Source organism: Dendrobates tinctorius, unplaced genomic scaffold (assembly GCF_039654945.1).
Source record: "Dendrobates tinctorius isolate UK_male_01 unplaced genomic scaffold, ASM3965494v1 ptg000140l, whole genome shotgun sequence".
NCBI classification, from domain to species: domain Eukaryota; kingdom Metazoa; phylum Chordata; class Amphibia; order Anura; family Dendrobatidae; genus Dendrobates; species Dendrobates tinctorius.
The window spans coordinates 9,856,737-9,878,983 of NW_027361808.1; the positions used below are offsets into that span (position 1 = coordinate 9,856,737).

A 22,247-nucleotide genomic window follows, 5' to 3' on the forward strand; every position below is an offset into this window, starting at 1 on the left:
TTGTTGCACGTTGGTGGTAAACGTTTTTCTTTGGCGGCCTATGTAGATTCCGGCGCAGTAGGAAATTTTATTAGGCTCGAGGAGGTTCTTAAATTCTCGGTTCCGGTTAAGACCCTAGCAACTCCATGGATCCTCGCGTCCGTGGACGGTAAACCTCTTCAAGAGGCAGTTACCCTAATCACTCAGAAGGTAGAACTCCAGGTAGGGGCTTTGCACAAAGAGAAGATCGCCTTTTATGTCCTGGCGGGCATCTCGCACCCTATTCTTCTTGGTCTTCCCTGGTTACGGGCCCACGAGCCTACCTTAGACTGGCATAAGGGCCATATCCTGCGCTGGGGAGGGTCCTGTGGGGCGGGGTGTCTGCTGCCGGTGCGTCCCGTGGGTGGTCCCCGTTCCCTTCCTCTGGTCTCCGGGTTACCCATCGCTTACAGCTCGGACGTCTTTAGCAAGAAGGAGGCCGAGAACCTCCCGCCGCACCGACCCTACGATTGCCCCATCGACCTCGTCCCTGGAGCTATCCCTCCGAGGGGCAGGATTTATCCGCTTTCGCCGGCAGAGACGCAAGCCATGTCGGAGTACGTTCAGGAGAACTTGGCCAGGGGTTTCATACGAAAGTCTTCCTCTCCTGCGGGCGCAGGCTTCTTCTTTGTCAAGAAGAAGGACAGGTCGCTCCGCCCGTGCATCGACTATAGAGGTTTAAACAGCATCACGATAAAGAACAAGTACCCGTTGCCCCTCATCCCCGAACTCTTTGATCGCCTTAGAGGAGCCCAGATATTTACCAAACTTGATCTCCGAGGAGCCTATAACTTGGTCCGAATTCACGCTGGGGATGAGTGGAAGACCGCGTTCAATACGCTTGACGGTCACTACGAGTACCTTGTTATGCCTTTTGGCCTCTGCAATGCACCCGCAGTATTCCAGGAACTCGTCAACCATATTTTTCGAGACCTCCTCTATTCCTGTGTCGTGGTTTACCTTGACGACATCCTTGTCTTCTCCCCGGATCTCTCTACCCATCGGCGGGACGTTCGGCAAGTGTTGCTGCGTCTTAGGGAGAACCACCTCTTTGCCAAGTTGGAGAAATGCGTCTTTGAGCAACCGTCCCTGCCGTTTCTAGGATACATCATTTCGAGGTCTGGTCTGAGGATGGATCCTGAGAAAGTGTCTGCTGTCCTGAACTGGCCTCGTCCCCTTGGACTCAAAGCCATCCAACGCTTCCTCGGCTTTGCCAATTATTATAGGCAATTTATTCCGCACTTCTCCACCTTAACCAAGCCTATCTCTGCCCTCGTACGCAAAGGGGCAAAACCCCACCTCTGGCCTCCTGAGGCAGAGGATGCCTTTCAAGCTTTGAAGAAGAAATTCTCTACAGCGCCTGTTCTCCACCGTCCGGATGCCGATAGACCCTTTATTCTTGAGGTCGACGCATCATCTGTTGCAGCTGGAGCCGTTCTCCTGCAAAAAACCTCCACTGGTCGGACTGTTACATGTGGATTTTTCTCTAAAGCCTTTTCCCCGCCCGAGCGCAATTATTCCATTGGGGACAAGGAACTACTTGCGATAAAACTGGCTTTAGAGGAATGGCGTTACCTTCTCGAAGGAGCTGTCCACCCCTTCACAATATTTACCGACCACAAGAATCTGGCCTACGTCCAGTCTGCTCAAAGGCTCAACCCTCGGCAAGCCAGATGGTCCTTATTCTTTGGACGCTTCGATTTCGAGCTCCACTTTCGGCCGGGTAATAAAAATACCAAAGCAGATGCGCTATCGAGGTCATTCCTCCCTACGGATGAAGAGGAGGGTCCTGCTCACATCATCGATCAAGCGAAGATCGTCACTTTAGCTCCTCTAAGTTTGGTTAATCCACCACCAGGCAAGACCTTGGTATTGGACCATGACAAAGTAAGGATTCTGCGTTGGGGGCACTCCTCTAAAGTCGCCGGGCATGCTGGAGCCAAAAGGACTCTGTCCCTCATCTCCCGCCACTATTGGTGGCCATCGCTCCGCGAGGACGTCTTGGAGTTCACTGCTTCGTGTCCCTCCTGCGCCCAAAATAAAGTTCCAAGACAGTTACCCTCTGGTCTCTTACATCCGTTGCCTATACCTTCGGTCCCTTGGAGCCATATCGCTATGGATTTTATCACGGATCTACCTCCATCCTCCGGCTGCATTGTCATTTTGGTGGTGGTGGACCGTTTTTCCAAGATGGCCCATTTTATCCCTCTGCCTGGTCTGCCTTCGGCACCTGAGTTGGCGAAGATCTTCTTGCAACATATTTTCCGACTTCATGGTTTTCCCCAGCACATCGTGTCTGACCGTGGTGTTCAATTCACCTCCCGTTTCTGGAGAGCCCTCTGCGGCTCAATGAAGGTAGCCCTGGATTTCTCTTCTGCCTACTACCCGCAATCCAACGGCCAAGTGGAGCGAATCAACTAAGTGTTAACCTCTTATCTTCGGCATTTTTCTAATGCACACCAGAGCAACTGGGTCTCGCTGCTTCCTTGGACTGAATTCGCCCACAACAATCACCCCAACGAATCCTCTTCTAAGTCCCCCTTTTTTGTGGTTTTCGGACAGCACCCGGGCATTCCCCTTCCCGTTTCCCCCGCCTCGGGCGTGCCGGCGGCAGACTCCTTGTCCTCAGAATTCTCTAAAATTTGGGAGGAGACAAAAGGGGCCCTTGAGAGAGCTAGCGATCGGATGAAGAGGTACGCCGACAAGAAACGCCTTGACGCTCCTCCTTATCAGGCGGGCGATAAGGTCTGGCTATCCTCGCGTTTCGTTCGCCTTAAGATCCCCTCTTATAAATTGGGTCCACGTTATATTGGGCCTTTTGAGATTTTGAGTCGCATCAACGACGTGGCCTATAAACTAAAGCTGCCTGCCTCTCTGCGAATTCCCAATACCTTCCACGTCTCGCTCATCAAACCCACAGTATTTAATCGCTTTCACCCAGCCTCCTCCCGCGCCCCTCAACCTAGCACCGCAGAAGACATCTTTGATGTCAAGGACATCTTGGCAAAAAAGACCGTCAGGGGTAGGACCTTTTTTCTTATTGATTGGAAAGGGTTCGGTCCTGAGGAGAGGTCATGGGAACCCCGAGAGAACATCAATGCCCCTCATATCATGAGAAAATTCTTGTCCCGCCTTAAGAGGGAGGGGAGTAAGAGAGGGGGTACTGTTGTGCCTGCCGGCGCTCACCTGGGGTCCTCCTCCAGCCGGCGCCCCTCCTCTCCGCTCTCGCGCCGTCCCCTCTCTGGCTTTGCAGGGGTTCGGCGCGTCGGAGGCCCGCGCATGCGCGCTCGCTCTTCCTCGGCCTCTGTGCATCATGGGGGCACGTGACCCGGTGGCTCCGCCCCCATCATGGCGGCGCCCACCGGGTATTTCAGCCGGGCGTCGGGACAGGTAAGACGCCTGTTTGTCTTAGTCCGTGGTGCCGCTATCCTTGCGCAGCGTCACCCCTGGCCATCAGGTCCCCACGCACCCTCTGTGCTGCGCTCTCCTGTATCTCAGCCTTTGTCCCCGTCTGTAGCCTGCTCCCGTGTCTCCCTGTCTCTGCCTACCGTCCTCCTTGGTTCCTCTGCTTCCTTCTCCTGTGTTCCCGTGCCGGTCCCTGTACCTCTGCCCTATTGTTACCTCCCTCCTGTATTTTACGCTCCTTCCCCTGTCTCCTTCCTTGTCTCATTTCCCAGGCCCAGCCTTTCCTAATCCCCTTTCCCTCATCTTCCTTTCAGCTTCTGGTCCCGGTTCCGTCCTGACCCTTCGGGCTTCCACAGCCTGCCTCCTGCTTCGTTGGATCTACGCTACCCCTCGTATACCTTTCTCCACTCTGATCTGATCTGCTCTCCTGTATTTACCCCGGTTCGTCCCTTTGGTTCCGGCTGTCGTGGTTCCATCTCCCTTGGGCCTGCCCCGAACACTCCCTGTATAGGGGGTGGTCATCACCTGGTCCGCTCGCCCTCGGGGGCTGTGGAGCCACGACCTAGAGGGTCCACTCTCGGGTTTTCTACCTAGAAACCCTAACAAGCAAGTTTCTTCGCTATGGTGACCCGGATGTCATCATGACGACAACGGGTCACCATGGCAATGATCGTGACCCTGCGTTACTCCGTGGGGTCTTCAATCCAAAGGCAGAGCCCCTAATGTGCCTAAACAGAAGGAACCAACCACAAGTGACCCTATATTGGGACTGATCTAGAATTTTCCTGGTATGTGAATTGTATAATGTGGTGGCATACGTATATTGTGTAAGGTGCATCAGGTTGGCACACACGAGCTGTGTAGAGTGCATCAGGCTGGCATACTTAAGTTGTGCAAGTCAGAAACAATTTTTTTTTTTTTTTTTAAATCAAAACCATTTTTATTGTGACAATCACAATTTCCCAGCAATACATATTACTCTATATACTCGTGTATAAGCCAAGATTTTCAGCGCATTTTCTGGGGCTGAAAGTTCCCCCCCCCGGCTTAAACACGAGTCATATACCTGGGGGTCGGCGAAGGAGGGGGAGCGGGGGTGTCAGAGATCATACTTAACCCCTGGTGCGGTCTCTGCAGCCCCCCCCCGCTTCTCCCACGGTCTCCCTTCCTGCCTTCAGCGGTCACGTGGTACCGCTCATTAAACTCCTGAATATGCGCATATTTATGAGTTTAATGAGCGGTACCACGTAACCGCTGAAGGAAGAGTTGCCGGAGACCGTGGGAGTCGGAGAAGCGGGGCTGCAGAGACCGCTTCAGGAGGGGGTAAGTATATTCAATTTTCACCTGTCCGGGGTCCATCGCTGCTCACCGCTGTCTGCTGGGTCCTGTGTCAGTGACGTTTAGGCAGCAGGGGGCGCGGTGACGTGGTTAGTGTGCGCTGCGCCCTCTGCTGACTGAACAGTCACTGACACAGGAAGCAGGCAGACAGCGGTGAGCAGCGATGGACCCCGGACAGGTGAATATCTCAGGTGCCAGGTGCTAAGCAGGAGAGTGGAGTATGGCATTTTTTTGCAGCAGCATATGGGGGCATAATATGGGGGCATATTCTATGGAGCAGCATATGGGGGCTTATTCTATGGGGCAGCATATGGGGCATAATCTATGGAGCAGCATATGAGGGCATAATCTATGGAGCAGCATATGGGGGCATAATCTATGGAGCAGCATATGGGGGCAGCATATGAGGGCATAATCTATGGAGCATTTTATAGGGGCATAATCTAGGGAGCATCTTATTGGGGCATAATCACTGTATGGAGCATCTTATGGGGCATAATCTATGGAGCATTTTATGGAACATCTTATGGGGGAATAATCTATGGAGCATTTTATGGGGGAATAATCTATGGAGCATCTTATGGGGGCATAATCTATGGAGCATCTTATGGGGCCATAACCTTTATGGAGCATTATATTCTATGGAGCATCTTATGGGGGCATTATTACAATTTGTGCAGCATTATATGGGGTGTATTTTGTATGGAGCATCATATGGGGCCCATCATGAACTGTATGGAGCATTATATGGGGCTCATGATTCAATATGGATATTAAAATATGGGGGGGGGTCGGCTTATAGACGAGTACATACGGTACATTCTTGTATTACATAACACTGTAAGGCTGAGTTCACACGTGGCGTTTTTTTCGCGTTTCCGCGGCAGTTTTAACCGCGCGATTTTGCCGCGAAAACGCGAAAAATAAGCATCCCATGCATTCCTATGGGATTCCGCAATGCTGTGCTAATGCTGCGGTTTTTACCGCGGCGGAATCGCTTCGCGGTAAAAACCGCAGCATGCTCATTATTTTGCGGAATCGCGGCGATCCCGCACCCATAGGAATGCATTGTTCCGCTTATTTCCCGCATGTGGCTGTGCACACCATGCGGTAAGTAAGCAGAACAATTGCGGATGGTACCCACGGTCCGGAGGAGAGGAGACTGTCCTCCGGGCTTTGGGTACCATATCCCTGTAAAAAATAGAATTTAAAATAAAAAATATTGTTATTCTTACCCTCCGACGTCCCGCGCAGCCTTCCCGCCTCTCTCCACGCTCCCGTTCCCAGTAGTCCTTTGCGAAAATGCCCGCGATGGCGTCCGATCTCGCGGGATCGCGAAGTCTCGCGGTAATTCGCGCGACGTCATCGCGAATTACCGCGAGACGTCGCGTTCCCGCGAGAACTGACGTCATCGCGGGCATTTTCGCAAAGGACTACTGGGAACGGATGCGCGGGACGTCGGAGGGTGAGAATAACACTTTTTTTTTTTTTTTTTACATTCTATCTTTTACTACTGATGCTGCATAGGCAGCCTCAGTAGTAAAAAGTTGGTCACACTCGTCAAACACTGTGTTTGACGAGTGTGACCAACCTGTCAATCAGTTCTCCAAGCGATGCTACAGATCGCTTGGAGAACGCTAGCATTTTGCAAGCTAATTACGCTTGCAAAATGCTAGTTTTTCCGCGGGAAAATCGCGGGAATTTAAAATGCGATTTTCCCGCGGACTGGAATTCCGGAATTCTCGCGGTAATTTCCGCGAGAGTTCCGGTACGTGTGCACTTAGCCTTAATCCATCCATTTTCAAGACATTGTTATAATCACACCTGTATTGTATCATGGTATAAAACCTTAAAATTTTATTGTAAACCAATTAACAATACTCCCCCCAATTAAACTCTTCCCCTAAAACACCCCCACTCCCCTTGTTTGGTATGTCTTCTTTTCCTATGTGTTTCTGCAATATTCACTTGTACCTTCATTCTTCAGATTATATAATTCCCATGCCCTTCTATATCCTACTCTAACATAAATGTATTAAATACCACATCTCCAGCGAGAGTCATTGTTCCCCAAATTTCTTAATATATATCTTTTTCTCCATTAGAATTGTTTTTATTCAAGTGTCTAATTATCTGTTCAATCCCAGGCAGACTGCACGAGAGCCATTGCCTGGCCATACACTTTCTTATGATGCAAAATTTTGCCTATTCCCTATTGAATGGATGAATTAGTACCACCATCCTCCAGATATCCCAGGATACACGTTTTTGGTTTCATGTCCAAATGTACATTAAACACCTCTCCGATCAATTTATCCACATCGTCCCATAGCCCTCCAAGCTTGGGGCATGACCTAAACATATGTAATAGGTCAGCTTCTTCTCTACTACATCTCGGGCATTTATCTTCACTTCTCAACTTCATTTTTTTCATCATCTTTGGTGTTCTATAAGCCCTATAAATAAGGAACAACTGGGATCTTCTCTGCGCTGTGTTTATTGACAATTTTCCTGTAGCTTCCAATATGTCCTCCCACTCTTCAGACGATATCTGTTCCACCTCCCCTTCCCACCGGGACCTAGTGGGTGCCTTGGGGTCTCCCAAAATTGTACTCAATTGAGATTGATATATTAAAGAAATCAACCCTTTCGTCCTTTTTGCTTTGACAACATGGTCCAGTAACCCGTTAGTGGATATTCTAAATCGGTGTTATATTATCCTGGGCCCTCAAGGCATGCCGCAAATGTAAATACTTAGATACAAAGTTCAGAATTCTATAAGTTTGTTTTAAATGGTCAAAGGAACAAATATTCCCCCCTATATACACCTGATGCAAATATCTCAACCTTTGCTTTTTCCACCCCCCAAATCCCTCCAAATGGTATACTTCTTTCAAGTGTATGTTATTCCATAGAGGGGTGTATTGAGAGTAACTTCCCATTTCCCATAATGTTTTGCAAGTCCACCATATCTTATGAATAAGGAACAGCGTTGGGGCACGACGGAACCTGTCCCTAAGGCCATTTGATTTCAAAAGGTATAAAATATTATTGCCACCCCCCATAAATTTAATGACCAATGCCCCTGCTTCATTATTGTCCTCCAGAGCCCATCCCTTAAAATTTTGTAGTTGAGAGGCCAGAAAGTATCCCCACGCATGAGGTAATGCCAATCCACCCTGATCCTTTGGTAACTATTTCCCCAATTTGATTCTAGGTACCCCTTTCTTCCACACTAAATCTCTAAAAATGTTATGCATTTCAGAATCCACAATGGGGGAATTATGTAAAATGTAGAGGATAGATGGCATGAGGCATATTTTGATTAGATTTGTTCTCCCAAGGGGGACAATGGTAATTTTCCCCAAGTTCCCACCTTCTTCCTTGATTTTACTATTAAAGGGCCAAGATTCAGTGTCGTATAATCATTCACTAAATATTTCACTTTTTAACTACTGGAACTCCCCACTTGAAGACTGTCATTATTTCCTAAAGGGAGTAAAGCCGACTTTCCCCAATTAATTTTTCATCCCGAGTATACACCGAACCTAGCAATTATGTCCATAATCTTCGGAAGAGATGCAGATATATCTCCCAAACAATAATATATCGTCTGTGTATAATGCTATACACTCCTCTCTATGTCCATGAGCAAAACCTTTTATCTCCTGGTGCTGTCTAATAATGCATGCTAATGGCTCTATTGCTATAGCGAAAAGAAGAGGTGACAATGGGCAGCCCTGTCTTGTTCCCCTGAACAGATTGAAACTTTCTGAGGTTTCCCCATCAGCACTTACCTTTGCCACTGGGGCTTTATATAACAACTGTACCCACTTAATAAATATAGGGCCAAAGCCCATTTTTTGCAGAGTCTCTCACACATATCCCCACTCCACACTATCGAATGCCTTCGTGGCATCCAAGGAAAGCCCTGCCTCACCCCCGGGGTCAGATTGTACTGCCTGTAGATTTAAAAATAGCCTACATAAATTAATAGCAGTTGCTTTGGATGGCATGAAGCCGGCCTGATCTGCATGAACTACTGTTGTAATAACGGAACTCAATCTATTCGCCAATATTTTAGCTAATATTTTAATGTCTGTTGTTAATAATGAAGTGGGTCTATACGAATCTGGCAATCTTTATCTTTTCCCTCCTTAGGCAATACCACTATTGTAGCTTCATATAATGACTTCGGTAGCTCTCCCTTATTTAACCCCTTCACGACCCATGACGCCTACGAAGGTGTCATGAAAAGTCGTGCCCAAATGACCCATGACCTACGTAGGCGTCATGCTATAAATCGCCCTCCTGCGGGTCGGGTGACCGGGGTCACTGAAAGGTCACCCGACCCGCACAAAGAGGACACTCTAGAGTTAATCCCAGGGGGCATGGCTTAGCCCCCACGTGCCTACGATCGCTGATTGGCTGTTTCACTTTTAACCGCCAATCAGAGCGATATGTAATATTTCACCAATGAAATTTGGTGAAATATTACAATCCAGCCATGGCCGATGCTGCAATAGCATCGGACATGGCTGGACACCGACACCCGACCCCCCCCCCCACACCGACTGGCGGGGCCGATCTGCCCCCGCCACCGATGGATGGCGGCGATCGGTTGCCGCCGTCATCTGCTCCCCCTCCCCATCGCTCCCCCCCACCTTCCGATTCCCCCCGGTACCTCCGATGTCCTGATGTGGCTCCCGGTGTCCCGCCGTCCAGATCATGGGCGCTGCCATCTTGCAAAATGGCGGGCGCATGCGCAGTGCGCCTGCCATTGTCCAAGATAGCGGCACCCATGAATTTACCGGCTGCTGATTCATTTTTATCACTGTGATAAACTCTCACAGTGATCAAAATGAAAAAAAAAGTAAATACACCCCCCGTTTATCACCCCCATAGCCAAGCACAAACAATAAAAAAAATAAATATTTTTTTTCCCATTTAGGGTTAGAGTTAGGGTTGGAATTAGGGTTGGGGTTGGAATTAGGGTTAGGGCCGGAATTCGGGTTAGGGCCGGAATTTGGGTTAAGCTTAGGGTTAGGGGTGGGTTGGGATTAGCATTAGGCTTGTGGTTAGGGTTAGAGTTGGGATTAGGTTTAGGGGTGTGTTGGGGGTTAGGGTTGGGTTAGGGTTAGTGGTGTGTTGGGGTTAGAGTTGGAGTTGGAATTGAGGGGTTTCGACTGTTTAGGCACATCCAGGGGTCTCCAAACGCGACATGGCACCACGATTTATTCCAGCCAATTTTGAGTTCAAAAAGTCAAACAGCGCTCCCTCAATTCCGATCCCCGACGTGTGCCCAAACAGTGGTTTACCCCCACATATGGGGTATCAGCGTACTCAGGAAAAATTGCACAACAACTTTGGGGGTCTATTTTCTCCTGTTACCCTTGGGAAAATAAAATATTGGGGGCTAAAAGAAATGATTTTTGTGAAAAAAAAATGATTTTTTATTTTCAAGGCTCTGCGTTATAAACTTCTGTGAAGCACTTGGGGGTTCAAAGTGCTCACCACACATCTATATAAGTTCCTTGGGGGGTCTAGTTTCCAAACTTCAGTCTCTTGTGTGGGGTATCCACTGTTTAGGCACATCAGAGGCTCTGCATAAGTAACATGATGCCCGCGGACCATTCCATCAAAATGTCACTACTTCCCTTCCGAGCCCTGACATGTGCCCAAACAGTGGTCCCCCCCACATATGGGGTACCAGCGTACTCAGGAAAAACTGGACAACAACTTTTGGGGTCAAATTTATCCTGTTACCCTTGTGAAAATAAAAAATTGCGGGCTAAAAAAAATCATTTTTTGAGGAAAAAAAAAGATTTTTTATTTTCATGGTTCTGCATTAAAAACTTCTGTGAAGCACTTGGGGGTTCAAAGTGCTCACCACACATCTAGATAAGTTCCTTGGGGGGGTCTAATTTCCAAAATGGGGTCACTTGTGGGGGTTTCCACTGTTTAGGCACATCAGAGGCTCTGCAAACATAACATGACGCCCGCAGACCATTCCATCAAGTCGGTATTTCAAAACATCACTACTTCGCTTCCGAGCCCCGACGTGTGCCCAAATAGTGGTTACCCCACCACATATAGGGTACCAGCGTACTCAGGACAAACTGGACAACAACGTTTGGGGTCCAATTTATTCTGTTACCATTGTGAAAATAAAAAATAGCGGGCTAAAAAATCATTTTTGAGGAAAAAAAATTATTTTTTATTTTGATGGCTCTGCGTTTTATATGTCTGTGAAGCACTTGGGGGTTCAAAGTACTCACTACACATCTAGATAAGCTCCTTGGGGTGTCTAGTTTCCAAAATGGGGTCACTTGTGGGGGGTTTCCACTGTTTAGGCACATCAGGGGCTCTGCAAACGCAACATGATGCCCGCAGAATATTCCATCAGTCTGCATTCCAAAATCGCGCTCCTTCCCTTCTGAGCTCTCCCATGCGCCCATACAGTAGTTCCCCCCCACATATGGGGTATCAGTGTACTCAGGACAAATTGCACAACAACTTTTGTGGTCCAATTTCTCCTGCTTGCATTGTGAAAATAAAAAATAGCGGGCTAAAAAAACATTTTTGAGGAAAAAAAATATTTTTTATTTTCATGGCTCTGCGTTTTATACTTCTGTGAAGCACTTGGGGGTTCAAAGTGCTCACTACACATCTAGATAAGCTCCTTGGTGTGTCTAGTTTCCAAAATGGGGGTCACTTGTGGGGGAGCTCAATTCAAAAAGTCAAATGTTGCTCCTTCCCCTTCCGGGCCCTGCCGTGCGCCCAAAAAGTGGTTTATGACCACATATGAGGTATTGGTGTACTCAGGAGAAATTGTCCAACAAATTTTTTGGATCCATTTTATCCTGTTCCCATGTGAAAATGAAAAAACTGAGGCTAAAATAAATTTTTTGTGAAAAAAAAAGTCCTTTTTTTTTTTTTACGGATCAATTTGTGAAGCACCTGGGGGTTCAAAGTGCTCACTATGCATCTAGATAAGTTTGTTGGAGGGTCTAGTTTCCAAAATGGGGTCACTTGTGGGGGAGCTCTAATGTTTAGGCACACAGGGACTCTCCAAACTCGACATGGCAACCGCTAAATATTCCAGCATATTTTCCATTCAAAAAAAGTCAAATGGTGCTCCTTCCCTTCCAGGCCCTGCCGTGCGCCCAAACAGTGGTTTATAACCACATATGAGTTATCGGTGTACTCAGGAGAAATTGCCCAACAAATTTTAGGATCCATTTTATCCTGTTACCCATGTGAAAATGAAAAAATTGATGCTCAAAAAATTTTTGTTGGAAAAATTAAAATGTCCATTTTTTTCCTTCCACATTGCTTTATCTGCTGTGAAGCACCTGAAGGTTTAATAATCTTCTTGAATGGAGTTTTGAGCACCTTGTGGGGCGCAGTTTTTAGAATGGTGTCACTTTTGGGTATTTTCTGCCATATAGACCCCTCAAAGTGACTTCAAATGTGAGGTGGTCTCTAAAAAAAAAATGGTTTTGTAAACTTTGTTGTAAAAATGAGAAATCGCTGGTCAACTTTTAACCCTTATAACTTCCTAACAAAAAAAAATGTTTCCAAAATTGTGCTGATGTAAAGTAGACATGTGGTAAATGTTATGTATTAACTATTTTTTGTGTCACATAACTCTCTGGTTTAACAGAATAAAATTTCAAAATTTTCGCCAAATTTCTGTTTTTTTCACAAATAAATGCAAAAATTATCGACCTAAATTTACCACTAACATGAAGCCCAATATGTCACGAAAAAATAACCTCAGAATCGCTAGGATCCGTTGAAGCGTTCCTGAGTTATTACCTCATAAAGGGACACTGGTCAGAATTGCCAAAAATGGCCAGGTCATTAAAGTCAAAATAGGCTGGGTCATGAAGGGGTTAATGCCACATTAATCATTTCTAAATAATGAGGTGCTGCTTCTTCCTGAAATGTTTTAAAAATTTCTATTGGGAGACTATCTGGTCCTGGCACTTTGATATTTGACATGCTTCCTATTGCTTCTTGTTTTTCTTCTATGGTGACTGTTTTTTCTAGAAAATTCTTGTCACCCTCACTCAAGCTTGGTGTGTGATTCCCTTGTAGGCATTCCCTTAGTTCCTCTTGTATATACGCCACCCCAGATGAAAATAAGCTCACATAGAACTCTCGTAAAACCTGTAGAATATCTGACGTCTGAGTATGTATTCTATCCATGTCATCTTTCAACCTATGTATATATGCGTTTTCTTTTTGAGCATGAGCCATTTGAGCTAATAATTTTCCCGTGGTCTCGCCCTACTCATAGAACTGTTGTTTTATAAACATTCTTTTATTATCCACCTGTTCTTTTTGATGTGCTTTTAATTGTTTTTGGGCCTTCCTTTCCCTATTTTCCACACTATTGTCTGGTATAATCCGGCCCTCAGTTTCTCGAACTCTGTCTTCCAAGATCTCCCCTTTTTCCCTTGACTTATCTTTTACCATCTTGATTTCTCTGATTAGGATTCCCCTCAGAAAGGCTTTCATCGTATCCCAGACTGTACTACTATGGGCCGTGCCAGAGTTAATTTAAAAAAATTCCTTAATCTGCTCTTTAATATTAGCGCAATTAATTATCTTGAGCTAGAATGGGTTAAATTTCCACCTTCCTTGTTTTCTAGTGCTTTCTGGAGCCTCCTGTATCTGCAACCAAAGTGGTGAATGATCTGTTCGGGATCTAGGTTGATATTCAATTTTTGTGACCATTTAAATCATATGAGCATTGCATAAAGCAATGTCTAGTCTCGATAATGACTGATAAGTTGATGATACACGAGTATACCCTGTTGTTCGGAAACTTTTCCCTCAATATGTCCACCAGTCCCAACTCTTTAATTAACCTTCCAAAACGGGATATTATTCCATCCCCCCCTTGAAATTTGTCCATACTGGGAGCACTGACGTTATTAAAGTCTCCTATAATCACCATTGGCAGCTCTGGCCATCCTGCTACCTTTTCTAAAATATTTCTAAATTAATTGAATACGGAGGGGGAATGTAAAGGACAACAACTATACATTCAGAATGTACTATTTTGCACCTGACTCCAACAAATCTACCCTTAAAGGAATCTATTTCTGCAAACGGCATGTTTTTATTTACAATTAAGCTGACCCCCCCTAGAATAACTACTGTGAAATGAGTGCAAGCCGTACCCCGTATAGTGTAATGGCAAACACTATAACAGCTTTTAAAAAATGGCTGGATGGTTTCCTCAGTCCACACCACATTGAGGAACTAGGTTGAACTTGATTGTAAATAGAAAAAAAATTTGAGATTAATCTTACCTTCTTTTTATCTTTTTCCCAATAACTGGAAGTGGCTTGAGGGCCAATTTCTTTCGGAAATTCTTCATATTTGCCCGATCTGTAGCTCCATGAACAGCAGATTGCCAGGTCCCATCATGAAGACAAAGGCCCTAAATATCATAAGTGTGACGAAGTGAAGAATGTTATAAGTTGTGCAGAATTGTGACTTGCGATTTCACACCAGTCCCACCCAACTATGCCAAAATGGGCGAAGAATGGGTGGAATGGGGTGTGACTAAGTGACACTTTTCAAATTCATGAAAAGTTACGCCACTTTAGTGGGGTAACTTACATCAGAAATGTCCTCCAGCCCATGATTGGAGTACATTTCTACCAGAGGCGCGTAGCACCTACATAATGAGACAAATTCACTAAGAGGTGTGTGTCTTAGGCACATCTTACTCCAGCAGGCACATTCAATAAAGGGGTTGACCACTACTTTACAAGTCCCTTTCATGTGAACTAACTGCTAACTTTACCTCATACCTTGCTTTCCTAAATCCTTCTGTAACTGGAGCTGGTCTCCTGGTCACATGATATCTATTGGAGAATTTGCAGACTTCCTGTGAGGTCAAGTCAATTTCTCCCCGACTTCCGGTCTCTGGAATCTAATGTGAAACGCAGTGTCTTGGAGAAGCTCCATGCAGCAGAGCTCATTCACCGCTTCTATGCCTACATCTGCAGACACAACTCTCCCGTGTATATGTATGCATAAACATGTATACACGCTTCTCTATAACCTGTATAGTGTATGTATATATGAAGAGGATCCATCTCAAGAACAGTGAACAGAACTTTATTCAAATAAGATTTAAGTGTTTAATCACTGGAAACGTGTTGATGCCACTATGATATCGCCATCATCATGTAAGCTATGATTTTATTCCTCTTCAATGCACTTATGAAAATAAAGTGATGTTCACTGTTCGTGATCTGGATCCTCTTAATATTGACTGCCTTCATGCTGAGCTCCGTGTATATCATGCTCCGAACTACAAAGATCAGCTTAACTCGCCATTACGATACCTTCTTCTTACTAATAATGTATGTTTACCCGGCTGTATATAATATATCTCTATAAAATCTGAGGTGGTGGAGCTTTATATCTCTCCCCTCATCCATCTACGAGGGGGAATAGGTGATAAATCCTTAATGCCGCTGCTGCTGATCTGTATATTACTTCTAATCCCTGTAACAGTGTCCTGTACATGATATATGAGCAGAGGCTGTATGAGATGCTGGGGGAGGAGTGAGAGGTAGAGTTGTAAGCTGTGTGCTCACTGCTGCCTTGCAGCCCAGCACAAGGAATGATGGGAAATGTAGAATGATGGGAAATGTAGTTAGACATGAAAAGAGGATTGATGGCTGTGACCAGAAGCGCATCTCAGGTTACAGAAGGATTTGGAGAAACAAAGTATTAAAGATGTTTATCTATAGCAGATAATTCACATGAAAGGGACAAATAAAGTGTAGTGGGTAACCTAATTAAAGCCTAAAAGGCACTATTTTGAGATCTAAACTTTAATTTCTTGTTAATCTATCTCACAGTACACACTGACTCACTGATAACAGTATGCTACTGACACAGGAGTGACTTGAAGCTCATTGACATCAATGCAAAAGCTCCAAAGGGCTCCAAATTATTGCAAGTCTTTAACAGCATTGGTCATTTTATACAGGCAAAAGGGATTTTTGGGGCCCCCTTAGACTCCAGGGCCTGGGTGGGACTACAACCCCTGCACTCATTGTAGTTACGCCCCAGGCTACTAATGTTTATTTCACCAAGAATAAAACTAACCTCTGGTCCAGACTTTAAAGACAAAAAACTTTCTACAGCTGTCAAGGTGCCTAAAAATTAGAAAGAAAATAAACAGATAAAGTATTTTCCATGTATCTTCTTGTCCACATAACACTAACAACGAACCATAAAATGTAGATGTGACTATTACTATCCTTTGGCCATGCTCACACACAGTATTTTCATAGCTTTTTTATGCAACTAAAATTGCGGAAATCTCATGTACAGACTTGTTTCTTTCTCTGACGGAATTGGAAAACTGCAGAGATTTTGAAATTGTAGAGAAAATATGAGGTTTGAACACAGCATTTTTACTTTCAATACAGCGGGAAAGAAAGCAGCAAAAATGCTGCATGTGAACATAGCCTTATTGTCTATGCTCCATGGCTGTCACGCTCAGATTGTCCTCATAGGTTTTAATTCAAACATTAACTTTAATTAAGGACATGAATGTCAAGAATAACAAATATGTACAATAAGAAAGGGTAAAGTCTAGATTGGATATTGCTAGGATATAAGGAGGTTCCAGTAATATAAAAAAAAGTCCATGTGCAGAAATTAGGTTGACAAAGCAAACAAGGTCCAGATCAATATATTTGTCGCCCAAGTACAAGGTGATCATAAATAAACTCTATTCTGATAGCACATACTTTACAGTAAAGGACAGAGACAACAAGAGTTACCTGTCCTGAAAAATCAGTATGATAAACCGGACCCTATGCCAAAATATGGACCTTGCAACCATCTATTCAAAATTTAGTTGAATTTTCCAGGGTGATGGTAAAGATATTTCTTATAGCATTAACACCTTCTTATCGTGATATTTTAAGTTTTCATTATTTCATCTGCTTTCAACAGCCTTAACTTTATTTATTGTTCAGCCCACAAAGCCACATGAGCGCTTTTTTTTTTTTTTTTTTTTTTTTTATAGGGGAACAAGTTGCACTTTGGAATGACACTATTCATTTTATCATGTGACGTTCTCGAAAGTTGGACAAAATTCCAAGTGTGACAAAATTGATAATAAAGAGTAATTGTACAACTTTTTTTATTCACCATGTGATTCTGGAGTTTAGATTTTTTTCTCATTATGCCATTTACAGAGTGGGTAATTAATTTTGATACACTGGACTTTCATGATTGTAATGACATGGTAATTTTTTACTTCTTTATCGCCCTCCATACCAGCAACGCATGCCTAAGGATAGGGTGGGACTCCAAAAGGTGGATCTCCGCTTCCTACACCACAAAACAGAAGACGTAATGGATGAGAATATACCTTGTTAAGCCCTTAATGACCAGGCCAATTTTTTAAAATCTGGCCAGTGTTACTTTATGTAGTAACTCTGCAATGCTTCCACATATCTCATTGATTTCGAGGCTGTTTTTTCGTGACATATCATACTTTATGATAATGATAAATTTAGGTGGATATGTTGTGCATTTATTTAAAGAAACATCAGAAATTTGTCAAAAATGTAAAAAAAAATTAGCAATTTTCAAACTCAATTGTTAGCCCTTTAATCCAGATAATAATGTTTTTGTGTGGTATGCATAAGGCTGGTTTCACATTTGTGGTTGTGTCCGCAGCATTTTTGCGAGGGCTGTGGCGTCGGTAAGCCAAACCTGCGACTCCAACTCATCAATTTCCCTTACACCGACTCCACGACTCCCACATATATTGCTTATATTCAAGTGAAAAATGTATTGTAGTACAATGTGAACAGCAGACACAATCATTTTTATGATACAATAATCAAGATATTTAGATAGAACATTATAATATATATTTATTGGAATACAACTGTAGAACACAAAAAACCTGTAACAAATTGTAAATATCTAATACACTATGTAATATCGATTACATATAACACTATGTAATATACTATGTAAGTGGCAAAAAACAGTTTTCAACAAAAATATACTAAATAACATTTGTGCTGTCTATAAATTTGTTCTAAGAAATAGAATTGCCTCCATCAGATCCTCCTTCATAGATGACCTCAAATCTGACCTAATAATTTTAAGGCCAGAGAACAACCTCTCTACACTAACTTGGGTTGGAGGCAAAGCAGTAACCACATAGGCAGCGTCTCTAACAATTTCCGGATATGAAGGAATTGCCTCATGCACAGTCAGTTTTGATGAACGGTTGAAATTTTCTATTTCTTTGAGAGCAAGTGAAACATTTTGCTGAAATATGGTTAATCTGCTTGATATAGGAGACGGAGTGAAGTCTTTTTCCTTGCGGCAAGGCTTTGCCTGCTCCATGTCATCCAAATACTTGTCAAAGTCAAACTCGTCATATGATGAGGATGAAGATATGGCAGCAGTAGCACTGTCAGGACCCAAGTCCTCTTGCACCTGGCAGTCCTCCTGTAGGCCACTCATCCTAACTGCTACCTCAGTCAGAGCTTCTTTTCCTTTAGTAAGCTGTTGATCATCAAGCAGTATACGATGACTTGGGTCCACATAAACAGCTGCCAGAAAAATTTTATTTTCCAATAGCTGTGTCTCTCTCAGTTTCATTGCAGCAGAAATGCCATCTGCGATTAAACCACCTCTTTGGGACAGGCAAAATAGCAAGTTCTTCCACTCCCTTATGAAAATGCCAGGAGTTAAATCCTCAGCTTGTAATTTTTTAGTCACGGTAAATGGGTGGTTAAGCAAGTCCTTCAATTCAGCCACTGTGTCCACTGACCTTCATTTAGGGTTACCTGAGGGTTCGCCATATCTATAAGAAATGGTTTTAGTTCAAGCAATAGCTCAATCATTAAATAAGTGGTGCCCCACCGAGTGGCTTGATCGACAATTTCCCCTTTCCCAGCACGTCTCTTCAAGATGGAATCAATTTTAGGGGTTCTGGCAGCAATAGCCAATTTCCTCACTTTTCCAATCAGATTTCCAGCATGTCCCTCTTGCAGAATATCTCTTATTGCCAGCTGCAGCGTGTGCACAACACAGCGCATGTGATGAATATGAAAGTGTTTTGAAGCAGCTTCAACAAGATCATCTATTTCTAAAGTATAATTTTGCTGTTCTTCTGTTGTAATATCTGTTTGTTCCTCAGTTACATGAACACCACTGTGGCCTTCCATCTCAAAAATACTGAATCCTAAATTTTCTTCTAGCTATTGTTCATTACTCTCATTCATCAGTTTAATTGTACTTATCATGTTTGAAGCATTGTCCGTTACAATAGCAAGAACCTGTTCTTTTTTGAGTCCGTAATCTTGCAGAACTTTTTCCACTAAGGTCTGGAGAAACTGGCTGCTGTGATGAGCTTTAGTATCTTTTACCGCCAGTGTCTTGGTAACAATTTCTTGGTTGTCACAAACATATCGAACATTGATGGCAAAATAGTTCACTCTGTGACGTGTGCAGGCATCCATTTTAAGAAACACGAAGCGTCTTTTGAGAGTCTTTTTAAGATCTTCCTTTTGTTTAATGGCTTCTTCAATCACTAATTTTCTAATACTTTCTCTTTCCAGAGAAACACCAAGTTTGCGGGCCATTTCTCCATTAAGAGCTGTAAAAGCTGGTCGTGCAAATAATGATAATGGTAGACAGTCCTTCACAACAAGCTGTATGAGCTGTCTTTTAAACATATCTGCTGTCAATGTTAGGCTGAGTTCACACGTGGCGTTTTTTTCGCGTTTCCGCGGCGGTTTTAACCGTGCGATTTTGCCGCGAAAAATAAGCATCCCATGCATTCCGCAATGCTGTGCTAATGCTGCGGTTTTTACCGCAGCGGAATCGCTTCGAGGTAAAAACCGCAGCATGCTCATTAATTTTGCGGAATCGCGGCGATTCCGCACCCATAGGAATGCACTGTTCCGCTTACTTCCCGCATGTGGCTGTGCACACCATGCGGAAAGTAAGCAGAACATTTGCGGATGGTACCCACGGTCCGGAGGACCTGTAAAAAATAGAATTTAAAATAAAAAATATTGTTATTCTCAACTTCCGACGTCCCGCGCAGCCTTCCCGCCTCTCTCCACGCTCTCGTTCCCAGTAATCCTTTGCGAAAATGCCCGCGATGGCGTCCGTTCTCGCAGGATCGCGAAGTCTCGCGGTCATTCGCACGTCATCGCGAATTACCACGAGACATCGCGATCCCGAGAGAACGGACGTCATAGCGGGCATTTTCGCAAAGGATTACTGGGAACGGATGCGCGGGACGTCGGAAGGTGAGAATAACACCATTTTTTATGTTTTTTTACATTTTATCTTTTACTACTGATGCTGCATAGGCGGCCTCAGTAGTAAAAAGTTGGTCACACTTGTCAAACACTATGTTTGACGAGTGTGACCAACCTGTCAATCAGTTCTCCAAACGATGCTACAGATCGCTTGGAAAACTCTAGCATTTTGCAAGCTAAATACGCTTGCAAAATGCTAGTTTTTCCGCGGGAAAATCGCGGGAATTTAAAATGCGATTTTCCCGCGGAATGGAATTCCGGAATTCTCGCGGTAATTTCCGCGAGAGTTCCGGTACGTGTGAACTTGGCCTTACAGTAACTTTGTCACTTACAAAATATCTAGTTAATGATGTTTGATATGCTCTTTCCTCCTCATTTGCCTGGCAGGAATTGCTGGGCGTGGGTTTCTTGGTGCTGCTGTTATCTTTCTCAGTCACAGCTTTGAAAACTTCTGGGTGGAAGCGTTGTAAATGTCTTTTTAGATAAAAATGCTCCTACAAGAGCTTCCTATCACTATGCACTGATTTGGCATCACAGCATTTGCATTTTGCAAGTTTTCCCACATACAAAGAATGGAGAGGTCTGCAATTGTACACTTCACTTGTGAAAGACAGACTAAAAAAATCCAGAAAAATCACATTGTATGATTTAAATATGCATTTTATTGAATGAAATACGTATTTCATACAATAGAAAAACAGAACTTAATATTTGGTACAGAAACCTTTGTTTGCAATTACAGAGGTCAGACATTTCCTGTAGATTCTGTTTCTCTCAGTTGAAGTGTACCTATGATTAAAAATGTCACACCTCTCCATTCTTTGTAGGTGGGAATCGACAGTGTATCAAATACATACTTTCCCTACTGTATAATTTTAGATAGAAATAAAACAAACTTTGCATAAATCAATAGTACAGATGACAAATATAAAGTTTGTAAAATAGGTTATTAGATAGCTTTACTTTGAATTTCCAAGGCTTTTCTTATTACGGTACAGCTCACTAAATGCTTCACAGTCTATGAAGAGGGGAGGAGGGAGCAAGTTTGTTGTGCATCATACTCCAGGAACAAAGAAACTGATAACAGAGCTAATAACTTGATGTTTTGGCTTCTATACCTACACAAGTCCTCATATAAATCCTCATCAATCCAGTTGCTGTATTTTCCCTGTATATTGTATGTATATTCTATAAAAGCTAGCTTCCTAAAAGTATACGAGCTCAAAAAACAAACAAGCATCAAGCATACAGAGAGAACATACAGTATATTGGACTATTGATTTATGCAGCTCATTGAAAGTTTAAATATGCTTTAAGAAGTAATTACCTTAATCTAGTTATCCTGGTGTGAACTCTAGCAATTCTTCTGAGATAAGTGCCTTCCTTCTTTCTGAATATGTTTACTTGTCTGTGTTGTACCCTTGTCTGTAGAGGAGGAGCTTCACTGGTGTTGGAGTTCAGCACTGACACCTCAGCTGCTGCAAACCTCATACTGAACACTCCTACACTTGAAAATAAAGCCTGCACCTTAAGAAGATGTGGTGAATGCAGTCTATTTATTCCAACTATCAATTGATGTTGATGTGTTACTGAAGACAATGCCTGTCCTGGGCGTCCTTTTGGGCAGCTATGAATTGTACCTGACAGGTGCTTAAAAAAAAAAAAAAAAAAAAAAAAAAGAAATAAGGAATGATAATGGGGTTTTACACACAGCAATATCGTTAAAGCATCACCGATTTGGTGACGCAACAGCGATATCGATATATGATACTTACCTTCGACAGGCTCCCCCGCTGTCTGTCGCTGATTGCGCGAGATCGCACAGCTCCATTTCTCGTCGAGCGCTTCCTGCTGGCGCCGACGAGCGATGCGTGGACGCGGACGGGAGGACGACAGGATCGCCGCGTCTGAAAGGCAAGTAACGACCGCTGTATCGCTGCTGCATCGCTGTGAGATCTGCCTGTGTGGCAGCTCACTAGCGACCATTTAGCGATGCATCAGCGATCCTGACCGGGTCGTATCGTTGTCGGGATCGCTGGTGCATCGCTAAATTTAAAGGGGCCTTTAGTCTCTGTGCTATCCGGCTTTCATTCCTTTTGGTACAGATAAGATATGGATAGACAGATATGGATAAAT

The 22,247-nt window shown here is 44.0% G+C and overlaps 1 protein-coding gene across 2 annotated transcripts in view; it reads right to left on the reverse strand.

Annotated features, from left to right (window-relative positions):
* LOC141049023 (saccharopine dehydrogenase-like oxidoreductase) overlaps positions 1–22,247 on the reverse strand; it is a 173,372-nt gene that overhangs the window by 106,430 nt on the left and 44,695 nt on the right. For both annotated transcript variants that reach the window (XM_073545124.1, XM_073545123.1), the window contains exons 5-6: positions 15,907–15,956; positions 14,088–14,218 (exon numbers count right to left, since the gene is read on the reverse strand). In XM_073545124.1, the coding sequence (XP_073401225.1) occupies positions 14,088–14,218; positions 15,907–15,956 (181 nt within the window). The remainder of the gene's footprint in view (positions 1–14,087; positions 14,219–15,906; positions 15,957–22,247) is intronic.